Raw genomic sequence first — 25,659 nt, forward strand, 5'->3', positions numbered from 1 at the left:
ACAGCAGATGCAGTGAATGCAAGCATTAACTTGCTTTTATTACTTTTTTATGAAAATTATAGAAAGTGTATTTTATAAGTAATTTATTATATTATTCTATATTCTTGCATACAGCATTAAGATTATTTTTTTTATTTAATTTTACAATTTTTTTGAAAGTTGTCCCTTTATTTTCTGTGCTTTTTTATCTTAAATGCATAATCTGCAGTTTTATTTGTCAAATGTCAATGTTTGTTAGTTCAGTTTGTCACATCTTTCAAAATTAAATGTCTTTCGGCGTTTCGTTTTCGGCGGCGGCGCGGAAGCTTTTATAAACTTTGGTATTTGCAAGGAATGTTTTGTTTGTCATATAAACTTAGGACTGCTAATGATAGTAGTATTTAAATAAAGAAGTATGGCTGGCATAAAATCGCTTGCTGTCAGGGGTATAAGAAGTTTTGGGCCAGAAGACAATGACGAACAACGTATATCTTTTGAAAGGCCTTTAACATTAATTTTGGGACAGAATGGTTGTGGAAAAACAACTATTATAGAATGTGTACGCTATGCTCTTACTGGACAGATGCCCCCGGGTAGTCGTAACGATTGTTTTGTCCACGATGCTAAAGTTAACAGAACAACAGAAGTTTTAGGACAAGTTAAATTAAAGGTAAGAAAACATTTCCTCAATCAACCCCTACCTTTAATATTAAATATGCTCAAGACACATCTGTACTAAAATATTATAGATGTATAAAAATATTCAAATAATTTTTTAAACAAAAGTTACATGTAAAAAACATTTTTAAGGTGTATTTTAAATAAAAATGGAGATAAAAGTAGAAACTTGGTAGTAAGTAGCCACAATGAAACTTTAATGTCAAATATTGGAATGTTTTAAGAAAAATCATTTTGAGCTCTCTTAATATAACATATAATAACTTTTATTTTAAAAACATTTTTAATCTTATGCAATAGATTGTAAATGCAAAAGATGAACAACTGGAAATTGCAAGATCTATGAGAGTGACAGCGCTACAGAAGAAGAAAAGTAAATTTCAGACATTAGATTCATTTCTCTCAGTAATTGATGAGAAAGGAAAAACTAAGGACATTTCATCAAGATGTGCAGATTTAGACTCCATGATGTATGAACAATTAGGTAATTATCATTTATTATTTACTAGCTGTGCCCGCGACTTCGTCCGCGTGAAATTCTGTCTTCGGATAGAATTTTTTAAGGCTAATTATTTTACTTAACCGACGTGCTATTATTTGATGTATGGATGTAGAAGAACATAGAGAGAGGTGTGCCAGGACCGCGCCAAATGTCTAAAATATTCCCAAACAAAATTTCATCCCCTTTTTTATTTAGCAACCTTGAGGGTAACAGTTTTTCAAACGATGAATTTCATATTTATTTATATCAAATTAGCAGCCACAAAAATAAGTTTTAAACTTGTAACTGTAAAAATGACGATACTTCCATACAAATTTCCACCACCACTTTCAACCCCTTACAAACCCTTTATCGCGTTAAAATGTGCCCTATGTCCTTCCTCAGGCTCTTGACTAAATATTGGTAAGGGTAATAGCAAAACATATTAAACAAAACATTCACCAAAACCTCACATATTGCCAAACAAAGTTTCATCCCCTATTTTTATTTAGCGCCCTTGGGGGTAAAATTTTTACAAATAATTAATTTCATAATTATTTATATCAAATTAGCTGCCTTTAAAATAAGATTTTAGCTTCTAACTGTAAAAATGACGATAATTCCATACAAACTTTCACCCCCACTTTCAACCCCTTACAACCCCTTTTACGCGTTAAAATGTAGCCTATATCCTTCCTCAGGCTCTAGAATAAATATTGGTAAGGGTAACAGCAAAACATATTAAACAAAACATTCACCAAAACCTCACATATTGCCGAACAAAATTTCATCCCCTATTGTTATTTAGACCCTTGGGGGTAAAATTATTACAAAAAAATTATTCATATTTATTTATATCAAATTAGCTGCCTTAAAAATAAGTTTCAAGCTTCTAACTGCAATAATGACGATAATTCCATACAAACTTTCACCCCCACTTTCAACCCCTTACAACCCCTTTTTCGCGTTAAAATGTAGCCTATGTCCATCCTCAGGCTCTAGACTAAATATTGGTAAGGGTAACAGCAAAAAATATTAAACAAAACATTCACCAAAACCTCACATATTGCCAAACAAAATTTCATCCCCTATTGTTATTTAGCACCCTTGGGGGTAAATTTTTTACAAAAAAATTATTTCATATTTATTTATATCAAATTAGCTGCCTTAAAAATAAGTTTCAAGCTTGTAACTGCAATAATGACGATAATTCCATACAAACTTTCACCCCCACTTTCAACCCCTTACAACCCCTTTTTCGCGTGAAAATATAGCCTATGTCCTTTCTCAGGCTCTAGACTATCTGTGTACCAAATTTCATTTAAATCGGTTCAGTAGTTTTGACGTGAAAGCAAGACAGACAGACAGACAGACAGAGTTACTTTCGCATTTATAATATTAGTAAGGATTACTTACTCTTATATAATTATACCATTTAAATTTAAGCAATTAAAATGTCCTATATAGACCGGAAAAACATCTTATATCTTTAGCTCCCAAACTTCACTAACCTATATACTATTTGAAATATAGAACTATTATGCAGCATTCAGTCAGGATCTTTGGTTTTTGTTGCTATAATTGATAAGTCAATTTAAAAGTTGTATAATTTTGTTTTCTTTTGTATATTTACAGGAGTATCAAAAGCAATAATGAATTCAGTAATATTTTGCCATCAAGAAGATTCCAGCTGGCCGCTAGATGAAGGGAAAAAAGTAAAGGAACGTTTTGATGAAATATTTGAAGCAGATAAATACAGTGACTGCTTTGATCGGTTAAGAAAAATAAGGAAAGAATATGAAACTGAAATAAAAGTATTAGGTAAACTTACATAATTTTTAATTCATACTTTAAAAGTGATAAATGTCATAAAATATAAATTTTTTTATATGAAAAAATTACTAATGCTTTTAATTTTTCAGAGCAGAAAGTGGCAAATTTAACAGACAAAAAAGAAAATTTGGATAAGAAAAAATTAGATGTTGTAAATACTGAATCAAAAATCTCCGAAGCTGAAATCAGGGTGGCTGAACTTGAACAAGAAATTAAACCACTATCAGAAAAGATTAAAGCCATAGAAACATTGCAGAAGAATTTAGTGACAATAGAAACGAAGAGAGAAAAAATTAAAACAAAGTAACAGACTGACTATAATTTACTATATGATGAAAATAAATTAAAGAAAAAATTAAATTTTATTATTGTTTCTAGATTAGAGCATTTCACAACTCAAGAACAAGAATTGAAAAGTGCCATAACCAACTTATTTGAAGGATCACAAGCTGAGTTGGAGAAAAATATATGTAAGATAAAATTGTGCATTTTTTTATTAAAAAAAAAAAACATTCTTCTTGGTAGTTTATAATAATACCAGATAAATTTCCGCTACTGATTGAAGGAAGGGTGTTAATGCATTTAAATAACTGTTATGTCTAGTTTAAAGATATATTTTTTAAAATTTTTAGCCAATTACGCGACAACTGCCAAAACTAAGAAGGAAGACTTAGATAATTCGTACAAGCAAAATAATAAATTCAATATAGAAGAGGAAAAAATTGCCAATGAAAAAACATCAAACGAAATGAAGTTTAAAGAATTAATACTTTTGGAAAGTCAAAACCAAGATAAAATTGATAAGAAGAATACTATGATAGCAAATACTGCAAAGCTTGCTGGTAATAGAAATATACTTGTATATGAACTGAAAGAATCAATGCCAAATTTAATGTCTCATTTAAAGTTTATAAATTATTGAAGTTGGTTTGGTTTGTGTGAAAGAGGATATGAGTAAGAAGGGGGTAAATTCAGATATGACGGCTGATAGAGATGTATGGAGTAGTTGCACATACTGTGCCGACCCTCCATAGGAATAAGGGCAGGTTGATGATGATGATGGGTTTGGATCAAATTGTCCAATCAAGTTGACTGAGCTTTCAATTTGCCTGGTACAATTATAAATTGAGAAAGCTCATAATCTTTTATCGTATGTCATAATAACTTTAATCTAACATTGTAACCTTGATCTTCTTGTAGTTTCTTTACCTGTTATTTTACAATTTATTTTCTAGAAATAGAAATAGAGAACATTGAAAGCAGTGAAGATGCTGTGAAAGCAGAAGAAGCTATAAAGGACAAAATAAAAAGCCTGCAAACAGAGCTGAGTGATAAAAAGAGAGAAGCTGATACTGAAGAGAATAAATTACAGGCAGATGTAGACACATGTCGTGATGCTTTGGTATGTTTTTTTATCTACTAGCTGTCCCTCGATACTCCATCCGCAAGGAATTAAAAAAAAAAACAAATTAGTAGCTTCCAAATTCTTCCGGACTATGTTCTACATCTATAACAAATTTCAGTGAGATCTGCTTACTTGTTCTGGAGATACCTAATAACAACAACTTATCATCCATTCAGCCATCTTCAACATCTAATCTATATTATTAGTAAGATAAAATAGCTAATAATCTGATAATGTGGTGGTGTTTTTAATTTAAAATAAATAATTAATTTCTATTACATTTAATTTAACAAATATGTAAACCCCAATAATCACTATTGATATTAACCTAATATTTTCAATTTCAGTCTCGTCACAAGCAAAAAATAAGTAACAAAGAATCTGAAATACAAAATGTAAAAAAAGAAATAACTAAAGTGGAAAAAGGAATCACCGACACAAACAAGTCTAAAGTTCGATTAGAATTTTTGGAAAAGAAAATGACTACAGCTGAAGAGTAAGTGAAATTTATTAAAAAAAAAAAATACAAAGTGTGTCCTCAAAAATATATTCAATAGAAAAACTTAAATTTCATTTTTAACTTTTAAACTTAAATTGAATTGCAATCAAACATTTGTTTAATTCGGAAACATGAAAAACCCACTAATCAGTAATATGACTATTTTATTAAAAATCTTAAATTATTTTTTTAGAGATTATCAGGAAGTTGTAAACGAGTTGAATACGGAGGAATGTCAAAAATCGATTAATGAAGATGAAGCTACGATGGAGAAGAGTGAACAAGAACTTGAAGAGTTAAATGAAAAGGTATATAATTATGTCATAATTAATTACTATGTATTTTTGAAAAAAAATATTGACATGCACAAACAATTGAAACACTTTGGACCCTTCTGATTGATAAAAGGGTCGCAATAAGACCATCAGCGGTGTTTTTTTTAAAGTTCAAGTTTTTAAATTTCTGTCACTTTATGATATACTTGTGGTGAAGTGACTATTGAATACTTCTTTTTACGATATAATTATACATATTATTGCAATGTAAATTTTCAGATCAATCAATTACAAAAGCAAAGCGCCAAGTTAAAAGAGCGTGATATGATAGAAGATTCTTTAAAACAAAAAGAGAAACAGATGAATGTACTGAAGAACAAACACCGTAGTGTTATCAGTGAACTGCTCGGTGAAATGCCGGACAAGGGTTATGCAATGGCCATTAACAAATTGGAATACGAATTACGTACCGAAGTTGATTCTGTTAAAAAGAAACTTAAAGAAAAAGATACAAGTGTAAGTAAATTTAAAGATTTTATCCTTATTTTATTTAATCTATCTATATATATAAAAGAAAGTCGTTTTAGTTACACTATTTATAACTCAAGATCGGTCAAACTGATTTAGCTGAAAATTGATGGAGAGGTAGCTTAGAACTAGGAGACGGACATAGGAAATTTTTTACCATGTGTGCATTTTTTTTATTCCGCGCGGACGAAGTCGCGGGTAAAAGTCAGTTTAAAATAAATCAAACAAATAGTGTGGCTTTTCCATTTAAATGGATGTTATTGGATCTGACAGTTTTGTGGCGGCCATCTTGGATTTACAGTATGTTAAATATCAAATAGATCCATCTGTTATTATAAAATCTTTTAATAAATTAATCTCACAGTAATATAATGAGATACCTAGATTGTAAATAATGGTAATGAAATATTAAAATGTACAATTTTATTTTTCTTTATAGCTAACAAGTTTGGAAACTGAAAGGAAACACGTGCGCGAGCTGTTGACGGAGCGCCGCAATGAGCTGACCGAAGCCGAAGATCAGATGTTCAAGGCTTGCGGCACTCAGACTTACGAGGCCACGCTCAACAAACTAAATACTACTGTTGAAAAGTTGCAGGTTAATATCACTAGATATATCTTCACAGTTAAAATAAATTAAGAATGTTATTGTAATTCCTTATTTAATTACTTATAAAAAAATAGCATATTACATTAATAATTAAGGCTAATAAATACATTTATAGTGATCAATGTACAAAATGAAATTGATTTATATTTTTTTAATTCTTTCCAGGAAGAACAAAATATGCTCCAATCATCAATGTTTATATTCACAAAATATAAAAATCAACTCAAAGACAACAGTTGTTGTCCCCTGTGTAATCGAGGATTTGATTCTGATTCAGAAGTAAGTCATTCATTTTGTAATTACTTAACCATTCAATATTTACCTAATTTTTTTTCGGTTCCATTCATAAAAATAGTGGTACGAACATAATTGTTGATAAACGTAGGCTCCCATGTAAAAACATATTATTTATGTTGTTTAGAGAATGAAATTTTCGTACATTCGTATGGATTGTGTAATCTAACGGAAATGAAGGTTACTAGAAAGAATTCAATTTTACAAATTTAGTTACTGTATATGAAATAATTTATAGATTTACCATGTATTTTATAGGCGTCAGATTTAATATCACAATTGACCACACAAGTAATGAATGTGCCGGCTAAACAAGAAAAAGTATCAGAAGAGTTACAGAGAACATCAGCAAAGAGGGATGATTTGCTCAGTATGAAGTCTTTGAATGAAAAAATAAAGACCTTGAAAGAGAAAGATGTACCTCAACTTGAAACCCGCTTGAAAGACGTTGATACGGTGAGACATTAAAAACCACTTTAAAACTAACTTTGACACTATTCACTACTTGTTTTGCTTGACACATATCATCAGCTCACAATACGTTCCCACTGAGGGGCTCGGTACCTTTTTTTTTTTTTTTTTTTTTTTTAAAGTCAGGAAATGCGTTTACGCACGCCTACGCCGGGCTGTGCAATGACGTAGGGAGTGTGGGACTCGCCGGTCACAGAAGGTGGCCGGAATACCCACTAAAACCTGACTGCCCTCTAACGCATTATGGCGGGCGCCACGGGAACGCTTTAGCTTTCTTCCGTGGCCCCGCCTGAAGGGGGGGGGGCTCGGTACCTACCCCAAGTTAGGGGTGACTAGGCCATAGTCAACCACACTGGCCAAGTGCGGGTTGGTTGACTTCACACATATCTTTGAACTTCTGTGTGTGTTTTCCTTCACCGTAAGAACGTCGGATACTTGTACATATGTAAATTGAGAATCGAAAAACACATTGGTACATGGCGGGATTCGAACTCAGGGCCATGATTGCAAGTCAAGTGCTTAACCCCTGAGCCACCGACGCTCTTGACTTATGCGTAAACGGCCTAAAATCTTCCATTATTATATCTATCACCCTGGAAAGAGTTTATGAAATCAGATTATTTTTGTCCGAGTAGATTAGTTCAATCAAACTATTGATTTTTATATATAAGTAATATTTATTGGTTTCATAGCAAATAGCAAAATTAACAGAAGAATCGGAAGAACTATCAATGACAATAATGGAACCGGAACAGAAGCTGCAAAACGCTAGACAGATACTGAGTGACATGCCGCTACTGGATCGATACACTAACGAAGTTACCACGGCAACTAAAGATGTAAGTAAACAACTATAAAATGTTCCTTTTGTATGCGTACTTACTTCTACTAGACGACTTACTGCACACTATCGTCATTTCTTCATAGAAATAGCGCGAAAAAGGGTATAAAGTGAAAGGAATAAGTACTAAGATTCTTCATCAATGTAATCTATCTATATATATAAAAGAAAGTCGTGTTAGTTACACTATTTATAACTTAAGATCGGTCCAACTAATTTAGCTGAAAATTGATGGGGAGGTAGCTTAGAACTAGGAGACGTACATAGGAACTTTTTTATCTTGTGTGCATTTTTTTATTTCGCGCGGACTGAGTCGCGGGTAAAAGCTAGTTAGCAATAAAAGGTTCTACTTTTTTTTGGAATATTGTTTTAAATAGAGTAACAATGATCATGTATATTCATATTTAACAGCTAGAAGCAATCAAAGCTGAGTGCTCTGACATGGTAATTGATATTAGCTTAGATGAAGCGACAACAAAGAAGAATGCATTGAGACAACAAATCACCTCTTTAAGGTCCCAAATAAAGCAATCACAAACAAAACTCAACCAGCATGCTAAGAAGTTACAGACCATGGCCGAAAAGAAGAACAAACTTAAAGAGGAACATCTTAATGTGCAGAAAAAGGTAAGATTCTACTAATAATAGTGTACTTAAGAATGGACGTCATTCATTTTCACCGATAGACTTTTAAACCTTGTCTATTATTTGTAAATGTGGTTAATAATAACCTTATATAATCTTACTAATATTATAAATGCAAATGTTTGGATGGATGGATGTTTGTTTGAATGTATCTCGAGAACAGCTTATCAAATCTTGATGAAATTTGGCATAGATGTAGATCATAAGTGTGGAAGAATACATAGGCTACTTATTATGTTTTTTTTTAATTCCGCACAGACGGAGTCGCGTGGGGCAGCTAGTCTATTATTATATATTTCAGTTTTAGTTAAGTTGTGAAGATTTCATTTTGATTCTAAATAATGTTTCTTAAGAATAGAATAGTTGAATTTTGAATTGATTAAAACTTTAAACGAAACCTCCTGCAGGTCCAAGAGTTAGTGAATTTACAAGAAAATCTGAAACAATTAGAATCTAACAGAGAGAAAGCTCTGGTTGAATTAAAAGAACTGCAAGATGCAACAGCGCCTTTGGAATTAGATTTGAAAGAAAAGGAAAAAATTAAGACTGAATGTGTTAAGAAAAACAGGTGAGTAAATATTAATTTAATATTACCGTTTGATTTCTTCAGCCGCAACATCAATAAAAAAATTGTTGTACAAAGACATTATCATTTTATCTATAATAATTTTATATACAGGAAAGATTTGATTGTTTACATTGAAAAATCTTACGGACGAAGTCACGGGCAACTGCTAATATCTTATATAGTATATAAAATTATTTAATAAAATATTTTTGATACATAATAGGGCGGCGATCGACGTCAAAAACGATTATATAACTAAAATTAAAAATGCATTTGATAAAGTGAAATCTATTGAAATGGAGATCAAGCAACACAAAGAGAGAAATGTTCAAGCTGAAATGGATAAAATAAAAGAAGCAAATGAACGGCTGATGGACAAACAGAAACAGATAATGGTAGACAGAGATACTCTTACTAAGAAAATTGATAGCTTGAAAGATGAACTCGCCAAACAAGATGTAAGTTGAATATTAAATTATACCATCTGGATTTATAGTACGTTATAAATTATAATGTGCTTTCGTTTATGTTTTAATGGGCCTTAGTGACCACTGTCATAAATCAACTGACAAGTACAAATTTCAACAAAAATTGCAAAACAAAAAAAAGAACAAAAAATTGTACATAAAATTCTTGTTTTCCTTGGTCAGGGCATCACGGGAAGGTTGGACTAATTTTGCTATTTCTTTATTTGATGTTTTTGTTATTGAGGTTAGGATTTCAATTAAATTTTGCATAGATATAGAACATAGTCTGGAAGGCTGATTATTAATATTGTAAAGGTTCCGTGCAGATGAAGTCGCGTGCTAAAGCTGGTTAAAATAAATATATTTTACTAACTCTACCTAATTCTTTGATATGAAATATGCAATTCAGAAACTTTTCTTTGCATGAATAAAAAATCTGTCTTTTTATATTATAGTAATTCTATATGTGTAATATTAATATTTCAGATATATAAACGCAACTTGGAAGATAACTTAAAGCTACGTAAAGCTCAAACTGAAATTGCTAACAGTGAGAGTGAGTTAGCAGCTCTCAATGAAAAGCTGAGCGGAGTCAACATGGACATGATCGCTGAGAAGGAACCGCTAATGGCAAAACATGAGGATTTATTTATAGAAAAGTTACAAACTGAAGGTCTACTGCGTGGATACAAAGTAAGATTTTCTATAAATAACCGGCTAAAAGAAAAAAAAAACAATAAACAACATATCACTCATAAAATATATTTAATTTCCACTATCGTAAAATATGTATGAAAATATTACGAATCAATTTTTTTTTTAATTTGTAAAATCCTTAATTAACATAATTATACATACTGTGGCCTAAATTAACAATTCTTTTATAAGTGACCGAATTACTGAATTATTTGATTTTTGTGTTTAAAAACTTGGAAAAATGAAAAATTTTTAATATTGTAGGAAAGATTGAAACAATGTAAAATGGAACTGAAGAAAGCTGTGAACGAGGGTATAGAGAAACAGTACAGGGAAAAATACTACGATTTACATGTTATTAAAGCTCTAGAGAAAGATATTAAAGATTATTCCGTTGCCTTAGAGAAGTGCCTTATGGAGTTTCATAAAGAGAAAATGGAAAATATTAATCTAATTATAAGGTGTGTTATGTTTATTTGTTTATAGAATATTTAACTTTATAACTTTGGCACATTCTTATATACAGGATGTAATAATTTTTAATTAAACCTTTCACAGAGAAATGTGGAGAAAAATTTACAGAGGTAATGATATTGACTATATTGAAATTAAAACAGAAGGCAGCGCAACTTCTGACTCGGATCGCAGGAAATATGATTACAGGTACAAAATATTTATGACAGTGTGACATTCAAATTTAATTCAAAACATACTATAAATCCATAGCTTTCGTTTTGTTTTTAGACTTAATCTTGTTTGTTATTGTATTTACTAATAAAATATGTAACAGAGTGGTGCAATGTAAGAACGGCGTGGAGATCGACATGCGCGGTCGTTGCAGCGCTGGACAGAAAGTGTTGGCCTGTCTCATCATACGTTTGGCGCTGGCCGAGACATTTAGCACAAGGTACTTTTTAACTTATATATAATTCTATACAGTCGTATATAGATAAGCGAGAAATCTCTATAAGCGATAGTCACTGTCCTGTCCTGACAGATGACCTCCATAACTCGAGAAAATCGCGGTCCCTTGGACTCTTGCTTATCCAGGTTCGATTGTATATTGTTAGATATGCTTTCCTAAATACCTCACATACAGGATAACTAAATTATTTCTCTATTTTCTTCCGTCTGTAATTTTATGTTAAGGTTTTATAAATTTGTTCGGTAAGATTACTTTACTTACTTTTATTTCAGGTTCGGTATCTTAGCATTAGATGAGCCAACAACAAATTTGGATCAAGAGAATGTTAAAAGTCTTTGCGAGGCTCTCGGTGAAATCGTTTTGGAAAGAATGGCGCAAAAGAATTTCATGTTCATCATCATCACCCATGATAGAGAATTCATCGAGTCCTTGGGCAGTATTGACAAGGTCACACATTTTTATGAAGTATCTAGAAATGAAGAAGGAAAATCCAGAATCAAAAAGATAAGATTCACATAATGCATATTTTTTTACTCAAAATCCTACAGTCATCCCTATCTCGAATGTCAAATAGCTGTAAAGAAGGCTGTGCCTTACGAAATTTTTTAAAGTTAAGCATTACATTTTTATATATTAATAAATATAATCTTTTATATGTTTTGTTTTTCTTTAAATAACCATAAATTCTTAAACAGTTTTTAAGGGATCAAGCTGTTTATGAGTAAATCTAAAGTCTATATTCTCGATCAGGTAGTTCCTGTATTTAAATATATTTCATGACTTATTTATAAACAACTAACATAAACATACATATAAAGACATTTTATACATTTTTTTTAAATTATTGAAGTTTGTCTTAAATTATTGCTCATAAAAGACAAAAAAAAAATTAACTCGAGAATAAACCTGTAATACTATTCAACGGTTTGCAAATTTCCATTTGATCAATTTGCAGCAATTTGCTCTCTTGCAATACAGTCAAAGTCACCCCTAATAGTTCACAAATTTGCGTCGGGGGAAATGACTGTGAGAGGCACTTTGTTATATAAGGAACCAAGTCTTCAGTAAAGCAAATACAAAACGAAATAAAATTCTGTCTTTCAACTTCTGTAAATGCTTGTTGCTCCCTGTTATAAAATGTTAGTAAAATTTGTACTGATTTTCCCAGTGATTTTCTATATTCGTTGTACACATCTTTAACTATATTCAATGGTGCCGTTACTCGGAAAGAATTTAAAGTCGATAACATTCCATTACAATATTCCGCTAATGGATAGTAATCTAATAAATTTTCAGGTGGTCCTGATATCATATTCTCGTTAACCGGTCTTGGTAAATTCTTTATTGTTGGTACTTTATAAGTTCTCATTTGATTCTCAAATTGATTGTCCACTTTATCAAGATTATAGTGAAACTGAGCCATGATATTGTTTCGAAACAGTGGTGTCAGTACACAACGTAAATCTGCACCAACTCTGCCAAATGAGAGACAAAGATACATACATTGATTCAAAAGGGACTCAAAACTAGACTCATCTTCCTTCTTTAAATCTTGATTCAGCATTTGGGTTAATTTTTCAACCTAAAATAAAGTTATTATTTTGTTTTCATTAAAATAGAAGTTTGTATGTACATGAAATATAGTACAATTATCAATCAATCAAGATTATTTGAGTTACAACCAACTATTCCACTACGGGAAAGAGTAAGTATTAAAGAAACATCATTCTAGCTTAAGTATGTTATAAATTTTTATCTAATATATAAAATTCTCGCGTCACAGTTTTCGTTCCCGTACTCCTCCGAAACGGCTTGACCGATTCTCATGAAATTTTGTGAGCATATTCAGTAGGTCTGAGAATCGGCCAACATCTATTTTTCATTTTTTTTTTTAACTGCGCGCGGACGTAGTCTCGGGCGACAGCTAGTACTTTAATATAATTTAATGTACCTTTTGTTTCAGCCAACATGACAAAGCACTTGTACCACTGAGTTCGTGATCACGCACTTTAGATTCTTGAGCATCTGATAAGAATATTGATTTATGCTGAGTTAAAACATTAAACAGATGTATTCTGTGTAACTCAACAATTTTTCTTAACAATCTCTCTGATGCTGCAACAAAATATAATAACAGTAAAACACACACTTTTTGTTAGATGTCGAGAACTATCATTATTGTAAACATTTCAGGAGATACTTACATTCACTACTCTTGGCATCTTCTAAGGCTTTTTCAAACCAAGCATTTCTCGCTTTTAAAAAGTGCAAATGTAAGCCATCAGTCATTATTGTATGGCTTGGTATTTTACTACCCACTGATAATTTACTATGGTCTTCTTCGGTAGATTTAAGGACTGTGTTAGCCCTTCTTAAATAGCCTAGGATCTAAAGAAATAGAATAATTTTCTTATACAGTCATCTAAAACTCCATTAGTTTTAAGTTTAACCTTTATAAAACTATAAATATGACTTACTTGCAAACATTGCGGCAAAGGTAAATCATAATGTAACTGATTGTACAAGTGATATAAAGTTTCATACCACAATGTCATTATTTCTGATGTTGTATTCTGAAAATTAGCAATTCTATGTTTATTATAATACTAGCTGTTGCCCACAACTCTGTCTGAACGTAATTGAAAATCTGTTCTGGATAACTTTTAAGAAACATCCATCCATTCATACATCTAAACTTTCACATCTATCTATATATATAAAAAAAAGTCGTGTTAGTTACACTATTTATAACTCAAGATCGGTCGAACTGATTTAGCTGAAAATTGATGGGGAGGTAGCTTAGAACTAGGAGACGGACATAGGAACTTTTTTATCTTGTGTGCATTTTTTTTATTCCGTGCCCACGGAGTCGCAGGTAAAATCTAGTTTATAATATTAGTAAGATAAGTTAAAAATAACTTTATAGAATTAATAAGATAATGTACCTGAACAATTGGTATCTCAGAGTACCTTTTTGATAGATTACGAACAAATGTGAAAATATCCAAAGCACTCTCATAATCTTCTGCATTAAGTGCTTCACGCATTAACGAAGGTAGTTCTAGTAATTCCAACAATTTATCACTTTGATGACGAATACTGCTATAGCGTCTAAAAATAACAATATTTCATAATGTAAATAAAAACATGCAATGTAACAGACAATAAATCAATTTAATAAAAGTCATTTTATAATATAATAGATGTATTTTCAACTTACTTTTTATCTTCCACAATGTTTCCAACATTCATAGAAAATTTTTCTAATTCTTGTACAAAATCAGGCATAGTGTTAAGAAAAACATCCAAAGATTCTTTAGATTTCCCCAAATCTTTCATAATGGTACGAGAAATCTCTGCTGTCTCCACAAAGGTTTTACAATTTGTAAATGCCAGCTCTTGAGTCTGCTCTGTTAAATGTTTCATTTCATCAGATAATCTCTCCGGTTCATTCCTAATGTGCTCCCAATTTTGTGATCCAAGCTTTTTAATATAATCAGTAATGTCACTGAAGTATTCTGGGGTTTCTGCAGAAATTAATGATAAAAATAAACATCTGTATCAAGCAAATGAGTTGCACATTGCCTATCTTCACTAGACAACTATGCGGAAACAAATTTTCCTTTGTTTAAAAGGGTCGAAAGAGGATTAGAACTAGATTTTGCTTCTAGCACCTTAGTGATCAGACGAAAAGCGGAATATTTTTATTTCACTTCTGGTTTGCGTGACGTGGTAACAGGTCGACCCGGCCCTTGTTAGGGCCCACAAAAACATATAAACAATTGTTGTCGCGAGTCTCAGAACTGATGACTCGACTAAACGAAATTGAAAAATATTAAATTTACTACACCAAACTGCTTTGGCAAAAAAATTATTAATATAAACAACGTACCATTCGTTGAATTTGGGAATAATAGTTGACATAACTCTCTCAATTCTTGAGCCATTTGAGTACCTGTATTGGCTAATTTAACTGTAATAAAATGTGTAATTCGTGATTATCTATTACTTATGTGCATGCGAAAATACGAAATGCAAATTATAAGATACTCCAAAGCGAGTCGTATTTTGTGGTCGATGACATTGACAGCGTTAGACTTTTGACATAAAGTCTTGTTTATGGTTTTCTATCAAAGAGTAAAATAGCAATAGCTTAAAGTAGGTCGTAAAAAATCTGTATCATTTAATTTCGTTACGACAATACAATGGACTATTTAAAAGTCTGAACCAAGCTGACCCATTTTAGATCCATACCATATGTTTTGTATTGCCTTATCTAAATTAAGGATAGATTTAAAAAAATATAGTGTACAGTAAAAGAAGGGCTGACTAACCGCTAACCCGTAACGTTCCGTGTGCATAATCTATAATTTACTCTTTGATAATCTGTATTGTGTAAATGAAAATTTTTATAGAAACGAAGGAATATTAGTTCAAGATTACCATTTGCTTAATAACCAAATATTATAAAAATAGCTGGAAATATCTCGTGAAACCAATGGGAAACATCACATAGGCAAATTATTTTCGGCGCGGTATGTAATTTGTGAATTCTATCAATACTATGGTTATGCCCTATGTTTTCATCCATGTTGAACTATTGGTAACTTCTGTGATTGCGTCATGAAGGTGTATAATTATAAAATGTACTTAAAATTTTATACAGTTTTTTGTCATTAGATGGCTCAATAATTACTGTTAGGATTATTAAAAATTTGTGTATGTATTTTAACTTTTCGTTTTGACACTTCTAACCTATGAAAGTACAACTCTTGACACCATTTTTGTAAAACTTTTCTGTGATAAATGCATCGCAATCAGTAATATGGATTAATTGATCCATGCTAGAAAACTTTTATACTATAAAAACTTGCCTGCTTATAACAGAATTGTGTTTCGTTAGATAAGGTTATGTTGATGTTTTGATTTGCTTGATGTTAGATGTTAAAATTCTTTGACATATTTAAATGTACTATTTTAATGTTAATCGTTGTTATTTCACATTTCCATTAATAAGTTTCGTTTTTAATAATTTACACTTACACATATACATTTTGTATTTAACGATTTTCAGTAGTAAATAAATAAGAATATGGAAATAGTTCTAACCGCGGTATTTGTTATAGTAGAAAGAAAAAATAATTTGATTTTGTTGATTATGTTTAGGTACTTATTGGCATAAGAAAACTGATGACTTGTAATCTTAAACACAAATTTAATTTAGTATACAAAAAAATAGCTTAAGTAAAGCACCAAAGTGTATAATTCTAGGTTGGTAGCCTCATTACATTTTATGCAAGGCAGGGTTCTAAAACCTTGCTTGTTAAAGTGAAACATTAATGACAAATTTCATTATTACAGTTGCTGTCCAAGACAGCCGCAATGGAGCCATCAGGAGTTGATTTCAACCTCCATTGGGAGGAGGTTGTGATAAAGGTAATAAGCATTGGATTGTTTTATAAAATTTGAAATAAATTAATTAAGCTATGTTATGTTGCTATTATTATTTTTTTCGTACAAAATGATTAAGTTTTTATTACCTAGTTTTTGTTTTGAGTATTTTGAATATATATTTACCATCATTGGATGTAGTGGTTACCATAGAATAAAAATATTGCTAGCCAGTTCTATAACCATAAAGTAATAAATTTGTCACATACTATAGAAGGTGACTTTACTAGTATATGCTATATTTTAAATGTATGGATGTAAAAATTGCAATTTTGCAACAACTTGTGAGGTGCATTCATTGTTTTATAGTTTTGGTTATACTTTTGAACATTAACAGAACCATGAATATTTATACAGTTGAACCAACTGTTGAAATGACTGAAAATATCTGGTACTTTGTTTCTTGAGAATTGGTATTGATTTTAATTTAGTTTTAATGCTATAAAACCTTTCAGAACTCCCCCAAACATGAAAATGACACAATGTGCAACCTTGATAGTGTACAAAGCTATTCAGCAATGGTGTGTATTTTACATTTGATCACACAATAAGGTGGCATGTAGTTTGGGATACTTTGCTTGTAACAAAACTTTTACGAACATGAATGAAGGATTTATCATACTATTTATGTATTTGCAATAACACTAATCATTATTACTTTTGTTTGCTTATTAGATTTGCTTTTTAATTACTACTAGCTTTTACCCGCGACTCCATTCGCGCGGAATAAAAAATAGAAAACGGGGTAAAAATTATCCTATGTCCGTTTCCTGGTTCTAAGGCTGAAATTTATAGTCGGTACTCGGACTTAGCTCCGACTTGACTTAGGTTTATCTTATGGCAAACTCATCTAAGCATTTGCTTAAAGTTATCTCAGATTCGAATTTATAGTCGTTCTGGGCTGAGATTTTGTCAGTGTTGCCAATTTAGCATATTTTATGCAAAATTAGGCAGATTTTTATTACGTTTAGCGCATTTTTCTTCATTTAGTATATATCATTATTTTTATTACCATATTAACTTATATAGATATAAATGGAATTTAAAATGAACATGATGCATTTTAGACGTATTCAAAAAATCACAAGGTAATCATTATATATTTTTTAATAAAATTTAGTTCGGCATTCATAACAACGATTATAGCAGATCCACTTTAATAGGCCACATTTAATACTTGGAGGACTTTTTAAAAAGATAGTATATTTAGGCATATTATAACAGGTCTTTAAGCACATTTTGAAGTAGCCGAGGTGGCAACAGTGATTTTGCTAAGCAACAGAGTTTTACAAAGTTTCTATTCGCACAATATCTTCTTGGTACTTCTCAGTATTTAGAAAAAATATATTTAAAATACATGATCCATATATCATTTAACTTATTAATTTAATCGAATAATTGCATTTATTTATAATTTGCTATCGAAATTATAAGCAAAACGACGAAATTAACATTTTCAAATTAACACTTTTGTAAAATTATGGTTAGGTATACGGTAGAACGGAACGAGATTATTTGACTTGACAAAGTAAATGACAACGTCAAACCCATAACAACAAAATAAAATAGATTTTGTTATTGTTGAGGTTAATATCTTTTCTATCATATTATGCATTTCTTCTGGAATTTGCCTTATCTACCTGGACATATAAAGATTCCATCCTTTGATGTTTACCTTGGACCCGTATTCTTACGGACTTTCCATACTTTATCTTTCATTTGGATTTGGCTAACGAACAAACAAAGATTTTCGAATGGATTTTATTGAACGGACAAATTGGATATTGTCTTGAATAGATAAAATTAACAAGCTTGGAACCCAATATTTGTTACATTTACACCATAGATGTTTACCTACGAGTATATCAGCTAAACGTGAATACAAGAGAGCCCTGTATAAAATACGTATGGACAATGTTCATTAACTCTGTACTAATTTTCTCCTTTCTGTTGTAGACTGTTTGTGGTGATTTACTAGGCTTAAGCCAACCTACACCGTACATCATAAATAAAGTTTCAAGAAAATTGAGTCAACTTCTACCGCAATTTATACGTTTCCCTATCCACCTACATACGCAATTCGAAGAATTAGGTAGCACTAACAACCTGCATGGCCTGAACAATATTTTTCTTAATAAATAAATATTAATAAATATATTTCTTCGTAAATGTTCAGAATATGGTTTTTGTTTGTTTATTTTATTGTAGCAATCCATGTCGTAAGCAAAATTGAAATCCTTTGGAGCGAGTAAGAAGTATTTGTAAGAGTAGGCAGGTACAAAATCCTTGGAAACGGAGTGGTCATCAGGTGAATTCAAAATATATAAAAAACTCAAAACAACACTATCTTTTGCACGAATGGGTCGGCTCGCCCGGTGAAATACCACGACCACACAGAAGACAAGCGGAAATGGAAGTAATTCCTAGTTTCGTCTGATGAATGGGCGTATCTGAGGCCTATGTTTAGTCCTCTTCATTATTCCACCCTTTTCTTATAAGGAAAGGATGGGAAGGGGAAGAGGATTTGACGGAGGAGTGGATGCCTAGGAAGGGGAAATATACCCTTTCTGTCCCTCCATCGATTATATGTAGGCAATATCTGCAATTACGGATGCATATATTATACGAATTTAAAAGTAGTCGAGAAACGTGTCAGATTTCGCTAAGTCAACGATTTTGGTGACTTAGCATTTGCTAAGCAAACGTCTAAGCTAAGCTTAGCATATGACTATAAATTTCAAACTCGTAAGATAAGTCTAAGCAAAGTCCAAGTACCGACTATAAATTTCAGCCTAAGCTACCTGCCCACCTATTTTCAGTCTAATCGATTCAGCCGTTCGTGAGTTATAAATAGTGTAACTCACCTTACAATGCTATGCAACAACTAGAAAAGCAAAAAGTAAAAAGCCTGATAGCATATCAATGCTACATAACAGAAATAAAACACATAAATCTAATATTTGTTATACCACCATTAACACCAAATTTGTTTAATCTAAATTTCTCAAAACATGAACATACCATTTTTTTATTTCCAGACATCAGAAGAGATAATAGCTGATACAGATCAAATGGCGGCAGAAAATCTTATGTATCTATCACAAGATGTAGTTGGTTATGCAGAACCAGTATTGCCAGATGAATTGAATGTTGAATGTGTTACTGAAGAGGTTATAACTGATGACTGGGTTCTAGCTGGAGGACAGGAACGGTAAATTTCCAAATCATCAACAAAACTTTCTTTTGAGATGGGGGGGACCATGTATAGTGTAAAATTATCTGAAAAGGCAATAAGGTGTTACTGTCATATACTGCAAATGCTTAAGGGTAGTTTCTATGATTTCTTAGTACTGCAGAACCTAAATCCAAATTGTCTGACTTTTTCACATTGTTGTGATCTTTTGTAGACTTTCCTGTTATGTTTTTTTTATTGTAAACAATTTTATTCCTTACTACTCCTTTGTCATCAACACCAATGCCTCTCTTATTGTTGTTATTTATATGTAACTATGGTCATGGCTGTGATTTTTAATGATATATTTCTAATTTAAATACAATGTAACTGTATATTTGTGTTATATTTTCAGAGTGGAAGTCCCTATGGAGCAATTAGTACATAATGTGTCAGATGTGAAAGTTGAAAATGACATTGATGTTCCGTTACCAACTGATCAGGTGAGCACAATTGTTTTAACAAAACAATCAATATTATTTTTAGTAAATGATATTTGATGTAATAAATAGAATAGTACTTTTAGTGATAAATTTATCTTATTTTAAGACATAAACTTAACGATAGGAAGCTGTGCATTTGCAACAAATCAGATATGAAAATAGTCATATAGGTAGATGTTCAGATTCTACAGCTATAGAGATGTCTGAAAGCTACTAATACTGCGTAATAAAAGATACAAGATATCACATATAAACACTAACTATGGGTCTAACCATTAAAATCTCCAGGCAGCGGTCAGACAATAGTATCATATCACTTTAGATGACTGCTGTCTGGGTCTTACAATTATGTATGTACTTCTAGCGTATAAGAAAAACTTTTAAATTGTGGAACACAAGAATATATTCCAACCTTGGGAGGGTGTACTCTTGAGTGGAAAATAAGAATTAAAAAAAAACTTCAAATAAACCTTGACAAATAAATAACAACAATACCTATTAAACCATACTTTTTAAAACCATTATTACATCCATACTATCAATCACCATCGGTCAAAGGGTTAAAATCTATTAATAAAAGAACATTTCTCTGTATTTTTTAGAGAAATACAATATTGGAGTTTATGACTGGATAACAGCATATCCTTCTATATGATTATAGTAATTTGTATGTGTTGTATAGGACCAATACACAGCGATGCGGCCCTGGCCTTGCGACTTCTGTTCGCGCCGGTTCCGCAAGAAGGCGGCCTTGATGAACCACATGGTGGCGCACCAGAACGACCGGCCGCATGCGTGTAACCTGTGCGGTGTGCGGTATGTGCGCAAGTGTGACCTCATGAACCATCTGAAGGTGCATGCCTTTGTGCCTGACAACCACGACACTATGGATTATGGTGAGTAAACCTAATAACTCAAGGTCGTTTGGTTTGGTCGTTTAATCTACACTGAGTACGGCCCCTTAACAACTTGAAAGATTGAAAATGTTTTATAGTTTTTGTACCTCGTATTTTATATACTTTAATACTGTTTGTTTCATAAAACAAAGCTAACTGTGATGCTAGACTTATTCATTTCAGAAAGTGTTTTACGGGTATTGTTATATTACTTAAGTTGTCCTCATAAAGTTGTTTAATATAAATAAAGTATTTAAGTTTTCTTTTCCAGATGATGTTATTAATAACAGTCCACTATTAAAGCCAAAGAAAAAAAGGGGACGACGAAAAAAAAATCCAGAACCAGAAGAGGTAAATCTTAATTTTTTTTCGCATAATAACTCCAAAAATTTTACCATTAACAGTGACATTGCTTGATCATAGCTATTGTTGCAAACTGTTAGAGACTAATGAAAGTCTAGTATCCAAGTCAGCATAAAGAAACGGAGTCTCGTGTCATAACATGATATTACTGTGACGTGACGTTTTTTATTGCTTGACAATGTTACAGCTGAAGTTGTCTAATATTTACCTTATAATTCAGACCTTATGTTGTAGAATGGTGTGTGGGAAAACATGACGTCAGCGAGGACACAGCAATGGCAGAGACGCGCGCGCACTCCCGTACGGCGCTCCCCCTCCCCGCCCTCGGAGCCGGACCCACCCCCAGAGCCCTCACCGCCCTCCCCACCCTCGCCACTACCACCCACCGACCCTTCGCGACCCTTTGTATGTCGCCATTGTGGGGTCGGCTTCGCGAGAGAAAAAGCGCTACAGTCACATTCTAGAGTAAGTTCTTTTATACATATTACTAGCTTTTTCTTGCTGAATTAAAAAACAAATTTCATCGAGATCCGTTAAGCCGTTTTAGAGATACCTTCAAACAAACATCCATCCATCCATCCAAATATTCTCATTTATAATATTAGTAAGATTAATGTGGTTAATACAATGTATTCTGCAGATCCACGGCGGCGATTCACCAGTGGAGTGCGGAGATTGCGGCGAACTGTACTGGTCCCGAGAGGCACTCGCCGCTCACGCCGCTCACAAACACCCGCACGCTGCACCTCGCGCACGACGTGATCCCTCATACGAACTTTCCAACTCAGGTACACCTACCTTAATATATCTTTTAAAGAGAATTGTCCGAAAAAAGACTTCCACCAAATTAGTGAAATACTATTGTGGTATATATATGCAAGTAAAATGAAAATATATTTTTTATTTAAATACCTACTTTTAGCAATTTATTTTTAAAGATTAATTTTCTTGTTTTGTATCGGACCAGTTTGTTCTATTAGTCAAGGCATTTTATTTGATACTCATGGTGAGGGATTGTACATCTATGTCGTACGCCATTTTCTAAAAGCTGCCATCTTGGATTCACAATGACATCTTGAATTAAGTTTGTATTTAACAAGGTTATATTTTTGTGTAGACGATGACTACGACTACCGCATGTCGTCAATGGAGTCAAGTGGGGAGCGCACTGGGTACGAAGCTCGCGGGCCAGAGCTGCGCTGCCAGGACTGCGGAGTCGCCTTCCAACGTGTCGACTTGTTACGCCGTCACGTTGCTGCCGCTCATAAGTATGTAGTTTTAAGAAAGAAGACAGTAAGAGGTCTTTGCCAAAAAAGTTTCTTGTACAACAGAGAAAGAAATAAGTGTCCTTTAAAGCTTGTTTTTTTTTTTGGGTGGCTCTATGCCGCCCTCTCGTTCCCCCTAATTATTTTTGGGTCCTGGGGTGCGGGTTTATCTTTATTTCTTTACCTTTAAGGCTTGTTAGGAAGCTTACACTATCTCCAAGTGACATGGGCTATGTTTATTACTAGATATTTTTATAAATCTTTATGTACGAAGTCAACTGTTACAATAATGTAAGGATGAATAATATGTACAAATTTGACAGTTACAAGCGGCACGATAGTACGAGCAGTGCTGGTGGTGGTGGGGGAGGGGGAGGGGGCGCTTGGGGGTGGGGCGAGCACGCGTGCGATGTGTGCGGAGAGACCTTCGCCGATCCTCTGCAGCTGCTGGCTCATGCCGAGGGCCATGCGGAGCGACACCGGCCCAATGCCACCAGGTATAAGGTCCAAGCATTCTTACAGAAACTTATCGAGATCACTATCTTCCCATATAGATAGAGAATTTCTTACGATTGCTTTTACATTTATTCACATATTCAGTGGTGGATTTTCCGTTAAGTAAAATTTATTTTTTAAATTGTCAATAGAATTTTGAATTTTGGTCCCTTTTCAGATTAAAAAGAATGGGTCGCGGCAAAACTAGTACGGCATCATCTAATAACTCGAGACAGTTTCCCTGTAAAGAGTGCGGTAAGCAAGTAACATATTTATATTGCATATTCACTCGAGTTTAATGAAATAAGCAAAAGTGAATTACTTTTGCTTATTTCATTTGATTAGTTGATTGATTCAGTTGATTTATTTGTATGTTTTCAGGCAAGGTGTTCGGTTCGCGCAGCTCGCAACAGATCCACGTGCGTATTCACACAGGAGAGCGGCCGTACGCCTGCCGCTTCTGCTGGAAGGCTTTCGCGGACGGCGGCACTCTGCGCAAACACGAGCGTATACACACCGGTATTACATAAATACACATCTCAATGACTTAAACGCATCTTTATATGCGCCTTCCTTTAAAATAATATTATGCTTTTATATTGCAGGTGAGAAGCCATACGGATGTGCGGTCTGCCCGCGCGCTTTCAACCAACGCGTCGTGTTGCGAGAACATGTTCGCTCCCACCACTCCGCTCCCAACAAACGAACCAACGGTACTAATACATCGCACAAACTAACACGACACATAAAATATTTTAATCACATAATAATTTTTTTTAATCACATAATAATTTTTTTAATCACATAATTCGTGTTAAAAATATTTTTTGGTTGATAGGCAGCAACGTGTACATGTGCGTGGTTTGTGATCGCACTCTCCATTCCAGCGTGGAGCTGGTGCAGCATCTCATACAGCACTGCGACGCCAACACCGCCCTCAAGCGGCAGCCGCAGGCGAGCATTTACATCACTTGTTGATTTTCAACGTCTAAGTTTGATTGTATGATAATTGTAATTAAATATTCACAGAACGGACCTCGGAAGTACAAGCGGCGGCGGAAATTGAAAACTGAACTGGTGTCGCCGAAACGCGAGTGGGAGGAGCAGGAGCGTGCTTCCTCCCCCTCCGCCGCCTCGGGTGCATCCCGCTCTCCGTCGCGGACCTCGCCCCCACCCTCACCACCACCGCGTCGTCTCGCCTCCCCGCCGCGTCGCGTCCCACCCCCTCCGCGTCGTCGACGTCGCCGCGCGGCCCAACCCCCTCCCCGCCCCCGCATGATACACACCGAAGAAGCCAGACCCAGGACTAAACAAGTTAGTATATAATATAATTTAATAATTTGTTAAAACAAATTAGATTTCGATTCTTTATTAATAAATATTCTTGATTGTGACAGGTGCGCGGTCGCAAATCGCCAAGGCAGCCGGCTGACGACCTGCGTGCAATCGCCATGCCCGCCTCGCCGCCGTCACCCCCCTCGCCGGGCATGGCGCACGCGTCCCCCGCCTCCCCCGACACGTTGTCCCCGCGCTCACAGCACTCTCCCAACTCCCCGGCCGGACCGTACAAGTGCGAGATGTGCTCCCTGGAATTTGAAGACCGCGATGCGCTGCTGCTTCACGTGCCCGTACACATTTGACGCACGAGCTCTCGACTACGCACACGGAATTGTAGAAATCTCGCCGGTGTTTAAACACACTTGTGGGTACATATCTTAATATAATAGTGCAGTGATGGCGAACCTTTACGTGTCGAGTACTTTATCAAGGAATGTTTGTTTGTCAGAGACGTGCCATCAAGTAATTTTTACTATTATAAGGAACATTCCGCAGCGTACGGGTTATTTGTGTTGGCTCGTCATTGTGCCTCGTGTCCTTGGTTCGCTATCCCTGTATTAGTGTGTGGTGTAAATACATCTCACTCGGGTATTTATACGAATAAGACACGCATTTTAATTTTGTTAATACACTTACCTAATTTGGACGCTTATTTAATTTTTTTTTTTTAGAGAACATGGTCATGTGAATGTGGTAATAATTACTCGAATCGTTCAATCGCAAAATTTGTATTAAGACAGTATTTAAGATGGTTCTTATATAAATGTACATATTTGAATATAATATGCAATTAAAAACTTTTAATTCGTGTAAATAAATGATTTTGTAAAAAATTAGGAATCAAATTATAATTTTAACCGTAACTGTCTAACCATCGGTTAAACTATATTTAACATAATATTACAATCTAATGAGTTCTAGTATTCTGGGTTTAAACTTTAGAAATTTATAAATAGCCGGTTTTTTTATGTATTCTATGAA

The 25,659-nt window shown here is 33.5% G+C and overlaps 3 protein-coding genes across 4 annotated transcripts; 2 read left to right on the plus strand and 1 right to left on the minus strand.

Moving 5' to 3' along the window:
• Nucleotides 1–236: 236 nt before the first annotated feature.
• LOC106710525 (DNA repair protein RAD50) lies at nucleotides 237–11,822 on the plus strand. Its single transcript, XM_045680815.1, has 22 exons — nucleotides 237–649; nucleotides 958–1,141; nucleotides 2,774–2,959; nucleotides 3,061–3,274; nucleotides 3,350–3,441; nucleotides 3,604–3,813; nucleotides 4,207–4,373; nucleotides 4,724–4,872; nucleotides 5,069–5,183; nucleotides 5,430–5,666; nucleotides 6,118–6,276; nucleotides 6,454–6,567; nucleotides 6,841–7,038; nucleotides 7,746–7,892; nucleotides 8,306–8,521; nucleotides 8,947–9,107; nucleotides 9,331–9,565; nucleotides 10,061–10,267; nucleotides 10,535–10,731; nucleotides 10,829–10,933; nucleotides 11,061–11,177; nucleotides 11,468–11,822. The coding sequence occupies exons 1-22, from the start codon at nucleotides 395–397 to the stop codon at nucleotides 11,712–11,714; spliced, it is 3,912 nt and encodes a 1,303-aa protein (XP_045536771.1). The 5' UTR covers nucleotides 237–394; the 3' UTR covers nucleotides 11,715–11,822.
• A 253-nt stretch (nucleotides 11,823–12,075) lies between these two features.
• On the minus strand, nucleotides 12,076–15,261 carry LOC106710580 (conserved oligomeric Golgi complex subunit 8). Its single transcript, XM_045680637.1, has 7 exons — nucleotides 15,088–15,261; nucleotides 14,416–14,722; nucleotides 14,141–14,306; nucleotides 13,673–13,768; nucleotides 13,400–13,583; nucleotides 13,147–13,310; nucleotides 12,076–12,777 (listed from the first exon to the last, which is right to left on the minus strand). Exons 1-7 carry the CDS (start codon nucleotides 15,140–15,142, stop codon nucleotides 12,085–12,087), a joined length of 1,665 nt encoding a protein of 554 aa, XP_045536593.1. The 5' UTR covers nucleotides 15,143–15,261; the 3' UTR covers nucleotides 12,076–12,084.
• Nucleotides 15,262–15,577: 316 nt separating this feature from the next.
• LOC106707353 (zinc finger protein 358) lies at nucleotides 15,578–25,458 on the plus strand. 2 transcript variants are annotated; one of them, XM_045680534.1, is made up of 17 exons: nucleotides 15,578–15,730; nucleotides 16,557–16,631; nucleotides 17,102–17,167; nucleotides 19,685–19,857; nucleotides 20,234–20,321; nucleotides 21,004–21,217; nucleotides 21,489–21,568; nucleotides 21,815–22,045; nucleotides 22,221–22,368; nucleotides 22,698–22,848; nucleotides 23,169–23,342; nucleotides 23,519–23,595; nucleotides 23,722–23,859; nucleotides 23,946–24,053; nucleotides 24,179–24,294; nucleotides 24,370–24,654; nucleotides 24,738–25,458. In XM_045680534.1, exons 2-17 carry the CDS (start codon nucleotides 16,578–16,580, stop codon nucleotides 24,978–24,980), a joined length of 2,346 nt encoding a protein of 781 aa, XP_045536490.1. In that variant the 5' UTR covers nucleotides 15,578–15,730; nucleotides 16,557–16,577; the 3' UTR covers nucleotides 24,981–25,458. The 2 variants fall into 2 exon arrangements, with proteins under 2 accessions (XP_045536490.1, XP_045536491.1); XM_045680535.1 differs by lacking the exon at nucleotides 17,102–17,167.
• Nucleotides 25,459–25,659: the final 201 nt, after the last annotated feature.

This window comes from Papilio machaon, chromosome 13 (assembly GCF_912999745.1).
Source record: "Papilio machaon chromosome 13, ilPapMach1.1, whole genome shotgun sequence".
Lineage (NCBI taxonomy): Eukaryota > Metazoa > Arthropoda > Insecta > Lepidoptera > Papilionidae > Papilio > Papilio machaon.

Coding starts and splice junctions, on each gene's coding strand:
- LOC106710580 (XM_045680637.1), bottom strand. CDS start 15,142: ATGGCTCAAGAATTGAGAGAGTTATGTCAACTATTATTCCCAAATTCA. Junction 14,723..15,087: donor ATTCCCAAATTCAACGAATG/GTACGTTGTTTA, acceptor TAATTTCTGCAG/AAACCCCAGAATACTTCAGT. Junction 12,778..13,146: donor CATGTTGGCTGAAACAAAAG/GTACATTAAATT, acceptor ACTTTATTTTAG/GTTGAAAAATTAACCCAAAT.
- LOC106710525 (XM_045680815.1), top strand. CDS start 395: ATGGCTGGCATAAAATCGCTTGCTGTCAGGGGTATAAGAAGTTTTGGG. Junction 6,568..6,840: donor GATTTGATTCTGATTCAGAA/GTAAGTCATTCA, acceptor TGTATTTTATAG/GCGTCAGATTTAATATCACA. Junction 7,893..8,305: donor TTACCACGGCAACTAAAGAT/GTAAGTAAACAA, acceptor CATATTTAACAG/CTAGAAGCAATCAAAGCTGA.
- LOC106707353 (XM_045680534.1), top strand. CDS start 16,578: ATGGAGCCATCAGGAGTTGATTTCAACCTCCATTGGGAGGAGGTTGTG. Junction 17,168..19,684: donor TACAAAGCTATTCAGCAATG/GTGTGTATTTTA, acceptor TTTTATTTCCAG/ACATCAGAAGAGATAATAGC. Junction 19,858..20,233: donor CTAGCTGGAGGACAGGAACG/GTAAATTTCCAA, acceptor TTATATTTTCAG/AGTGGAAGTCCCTATGGAGC.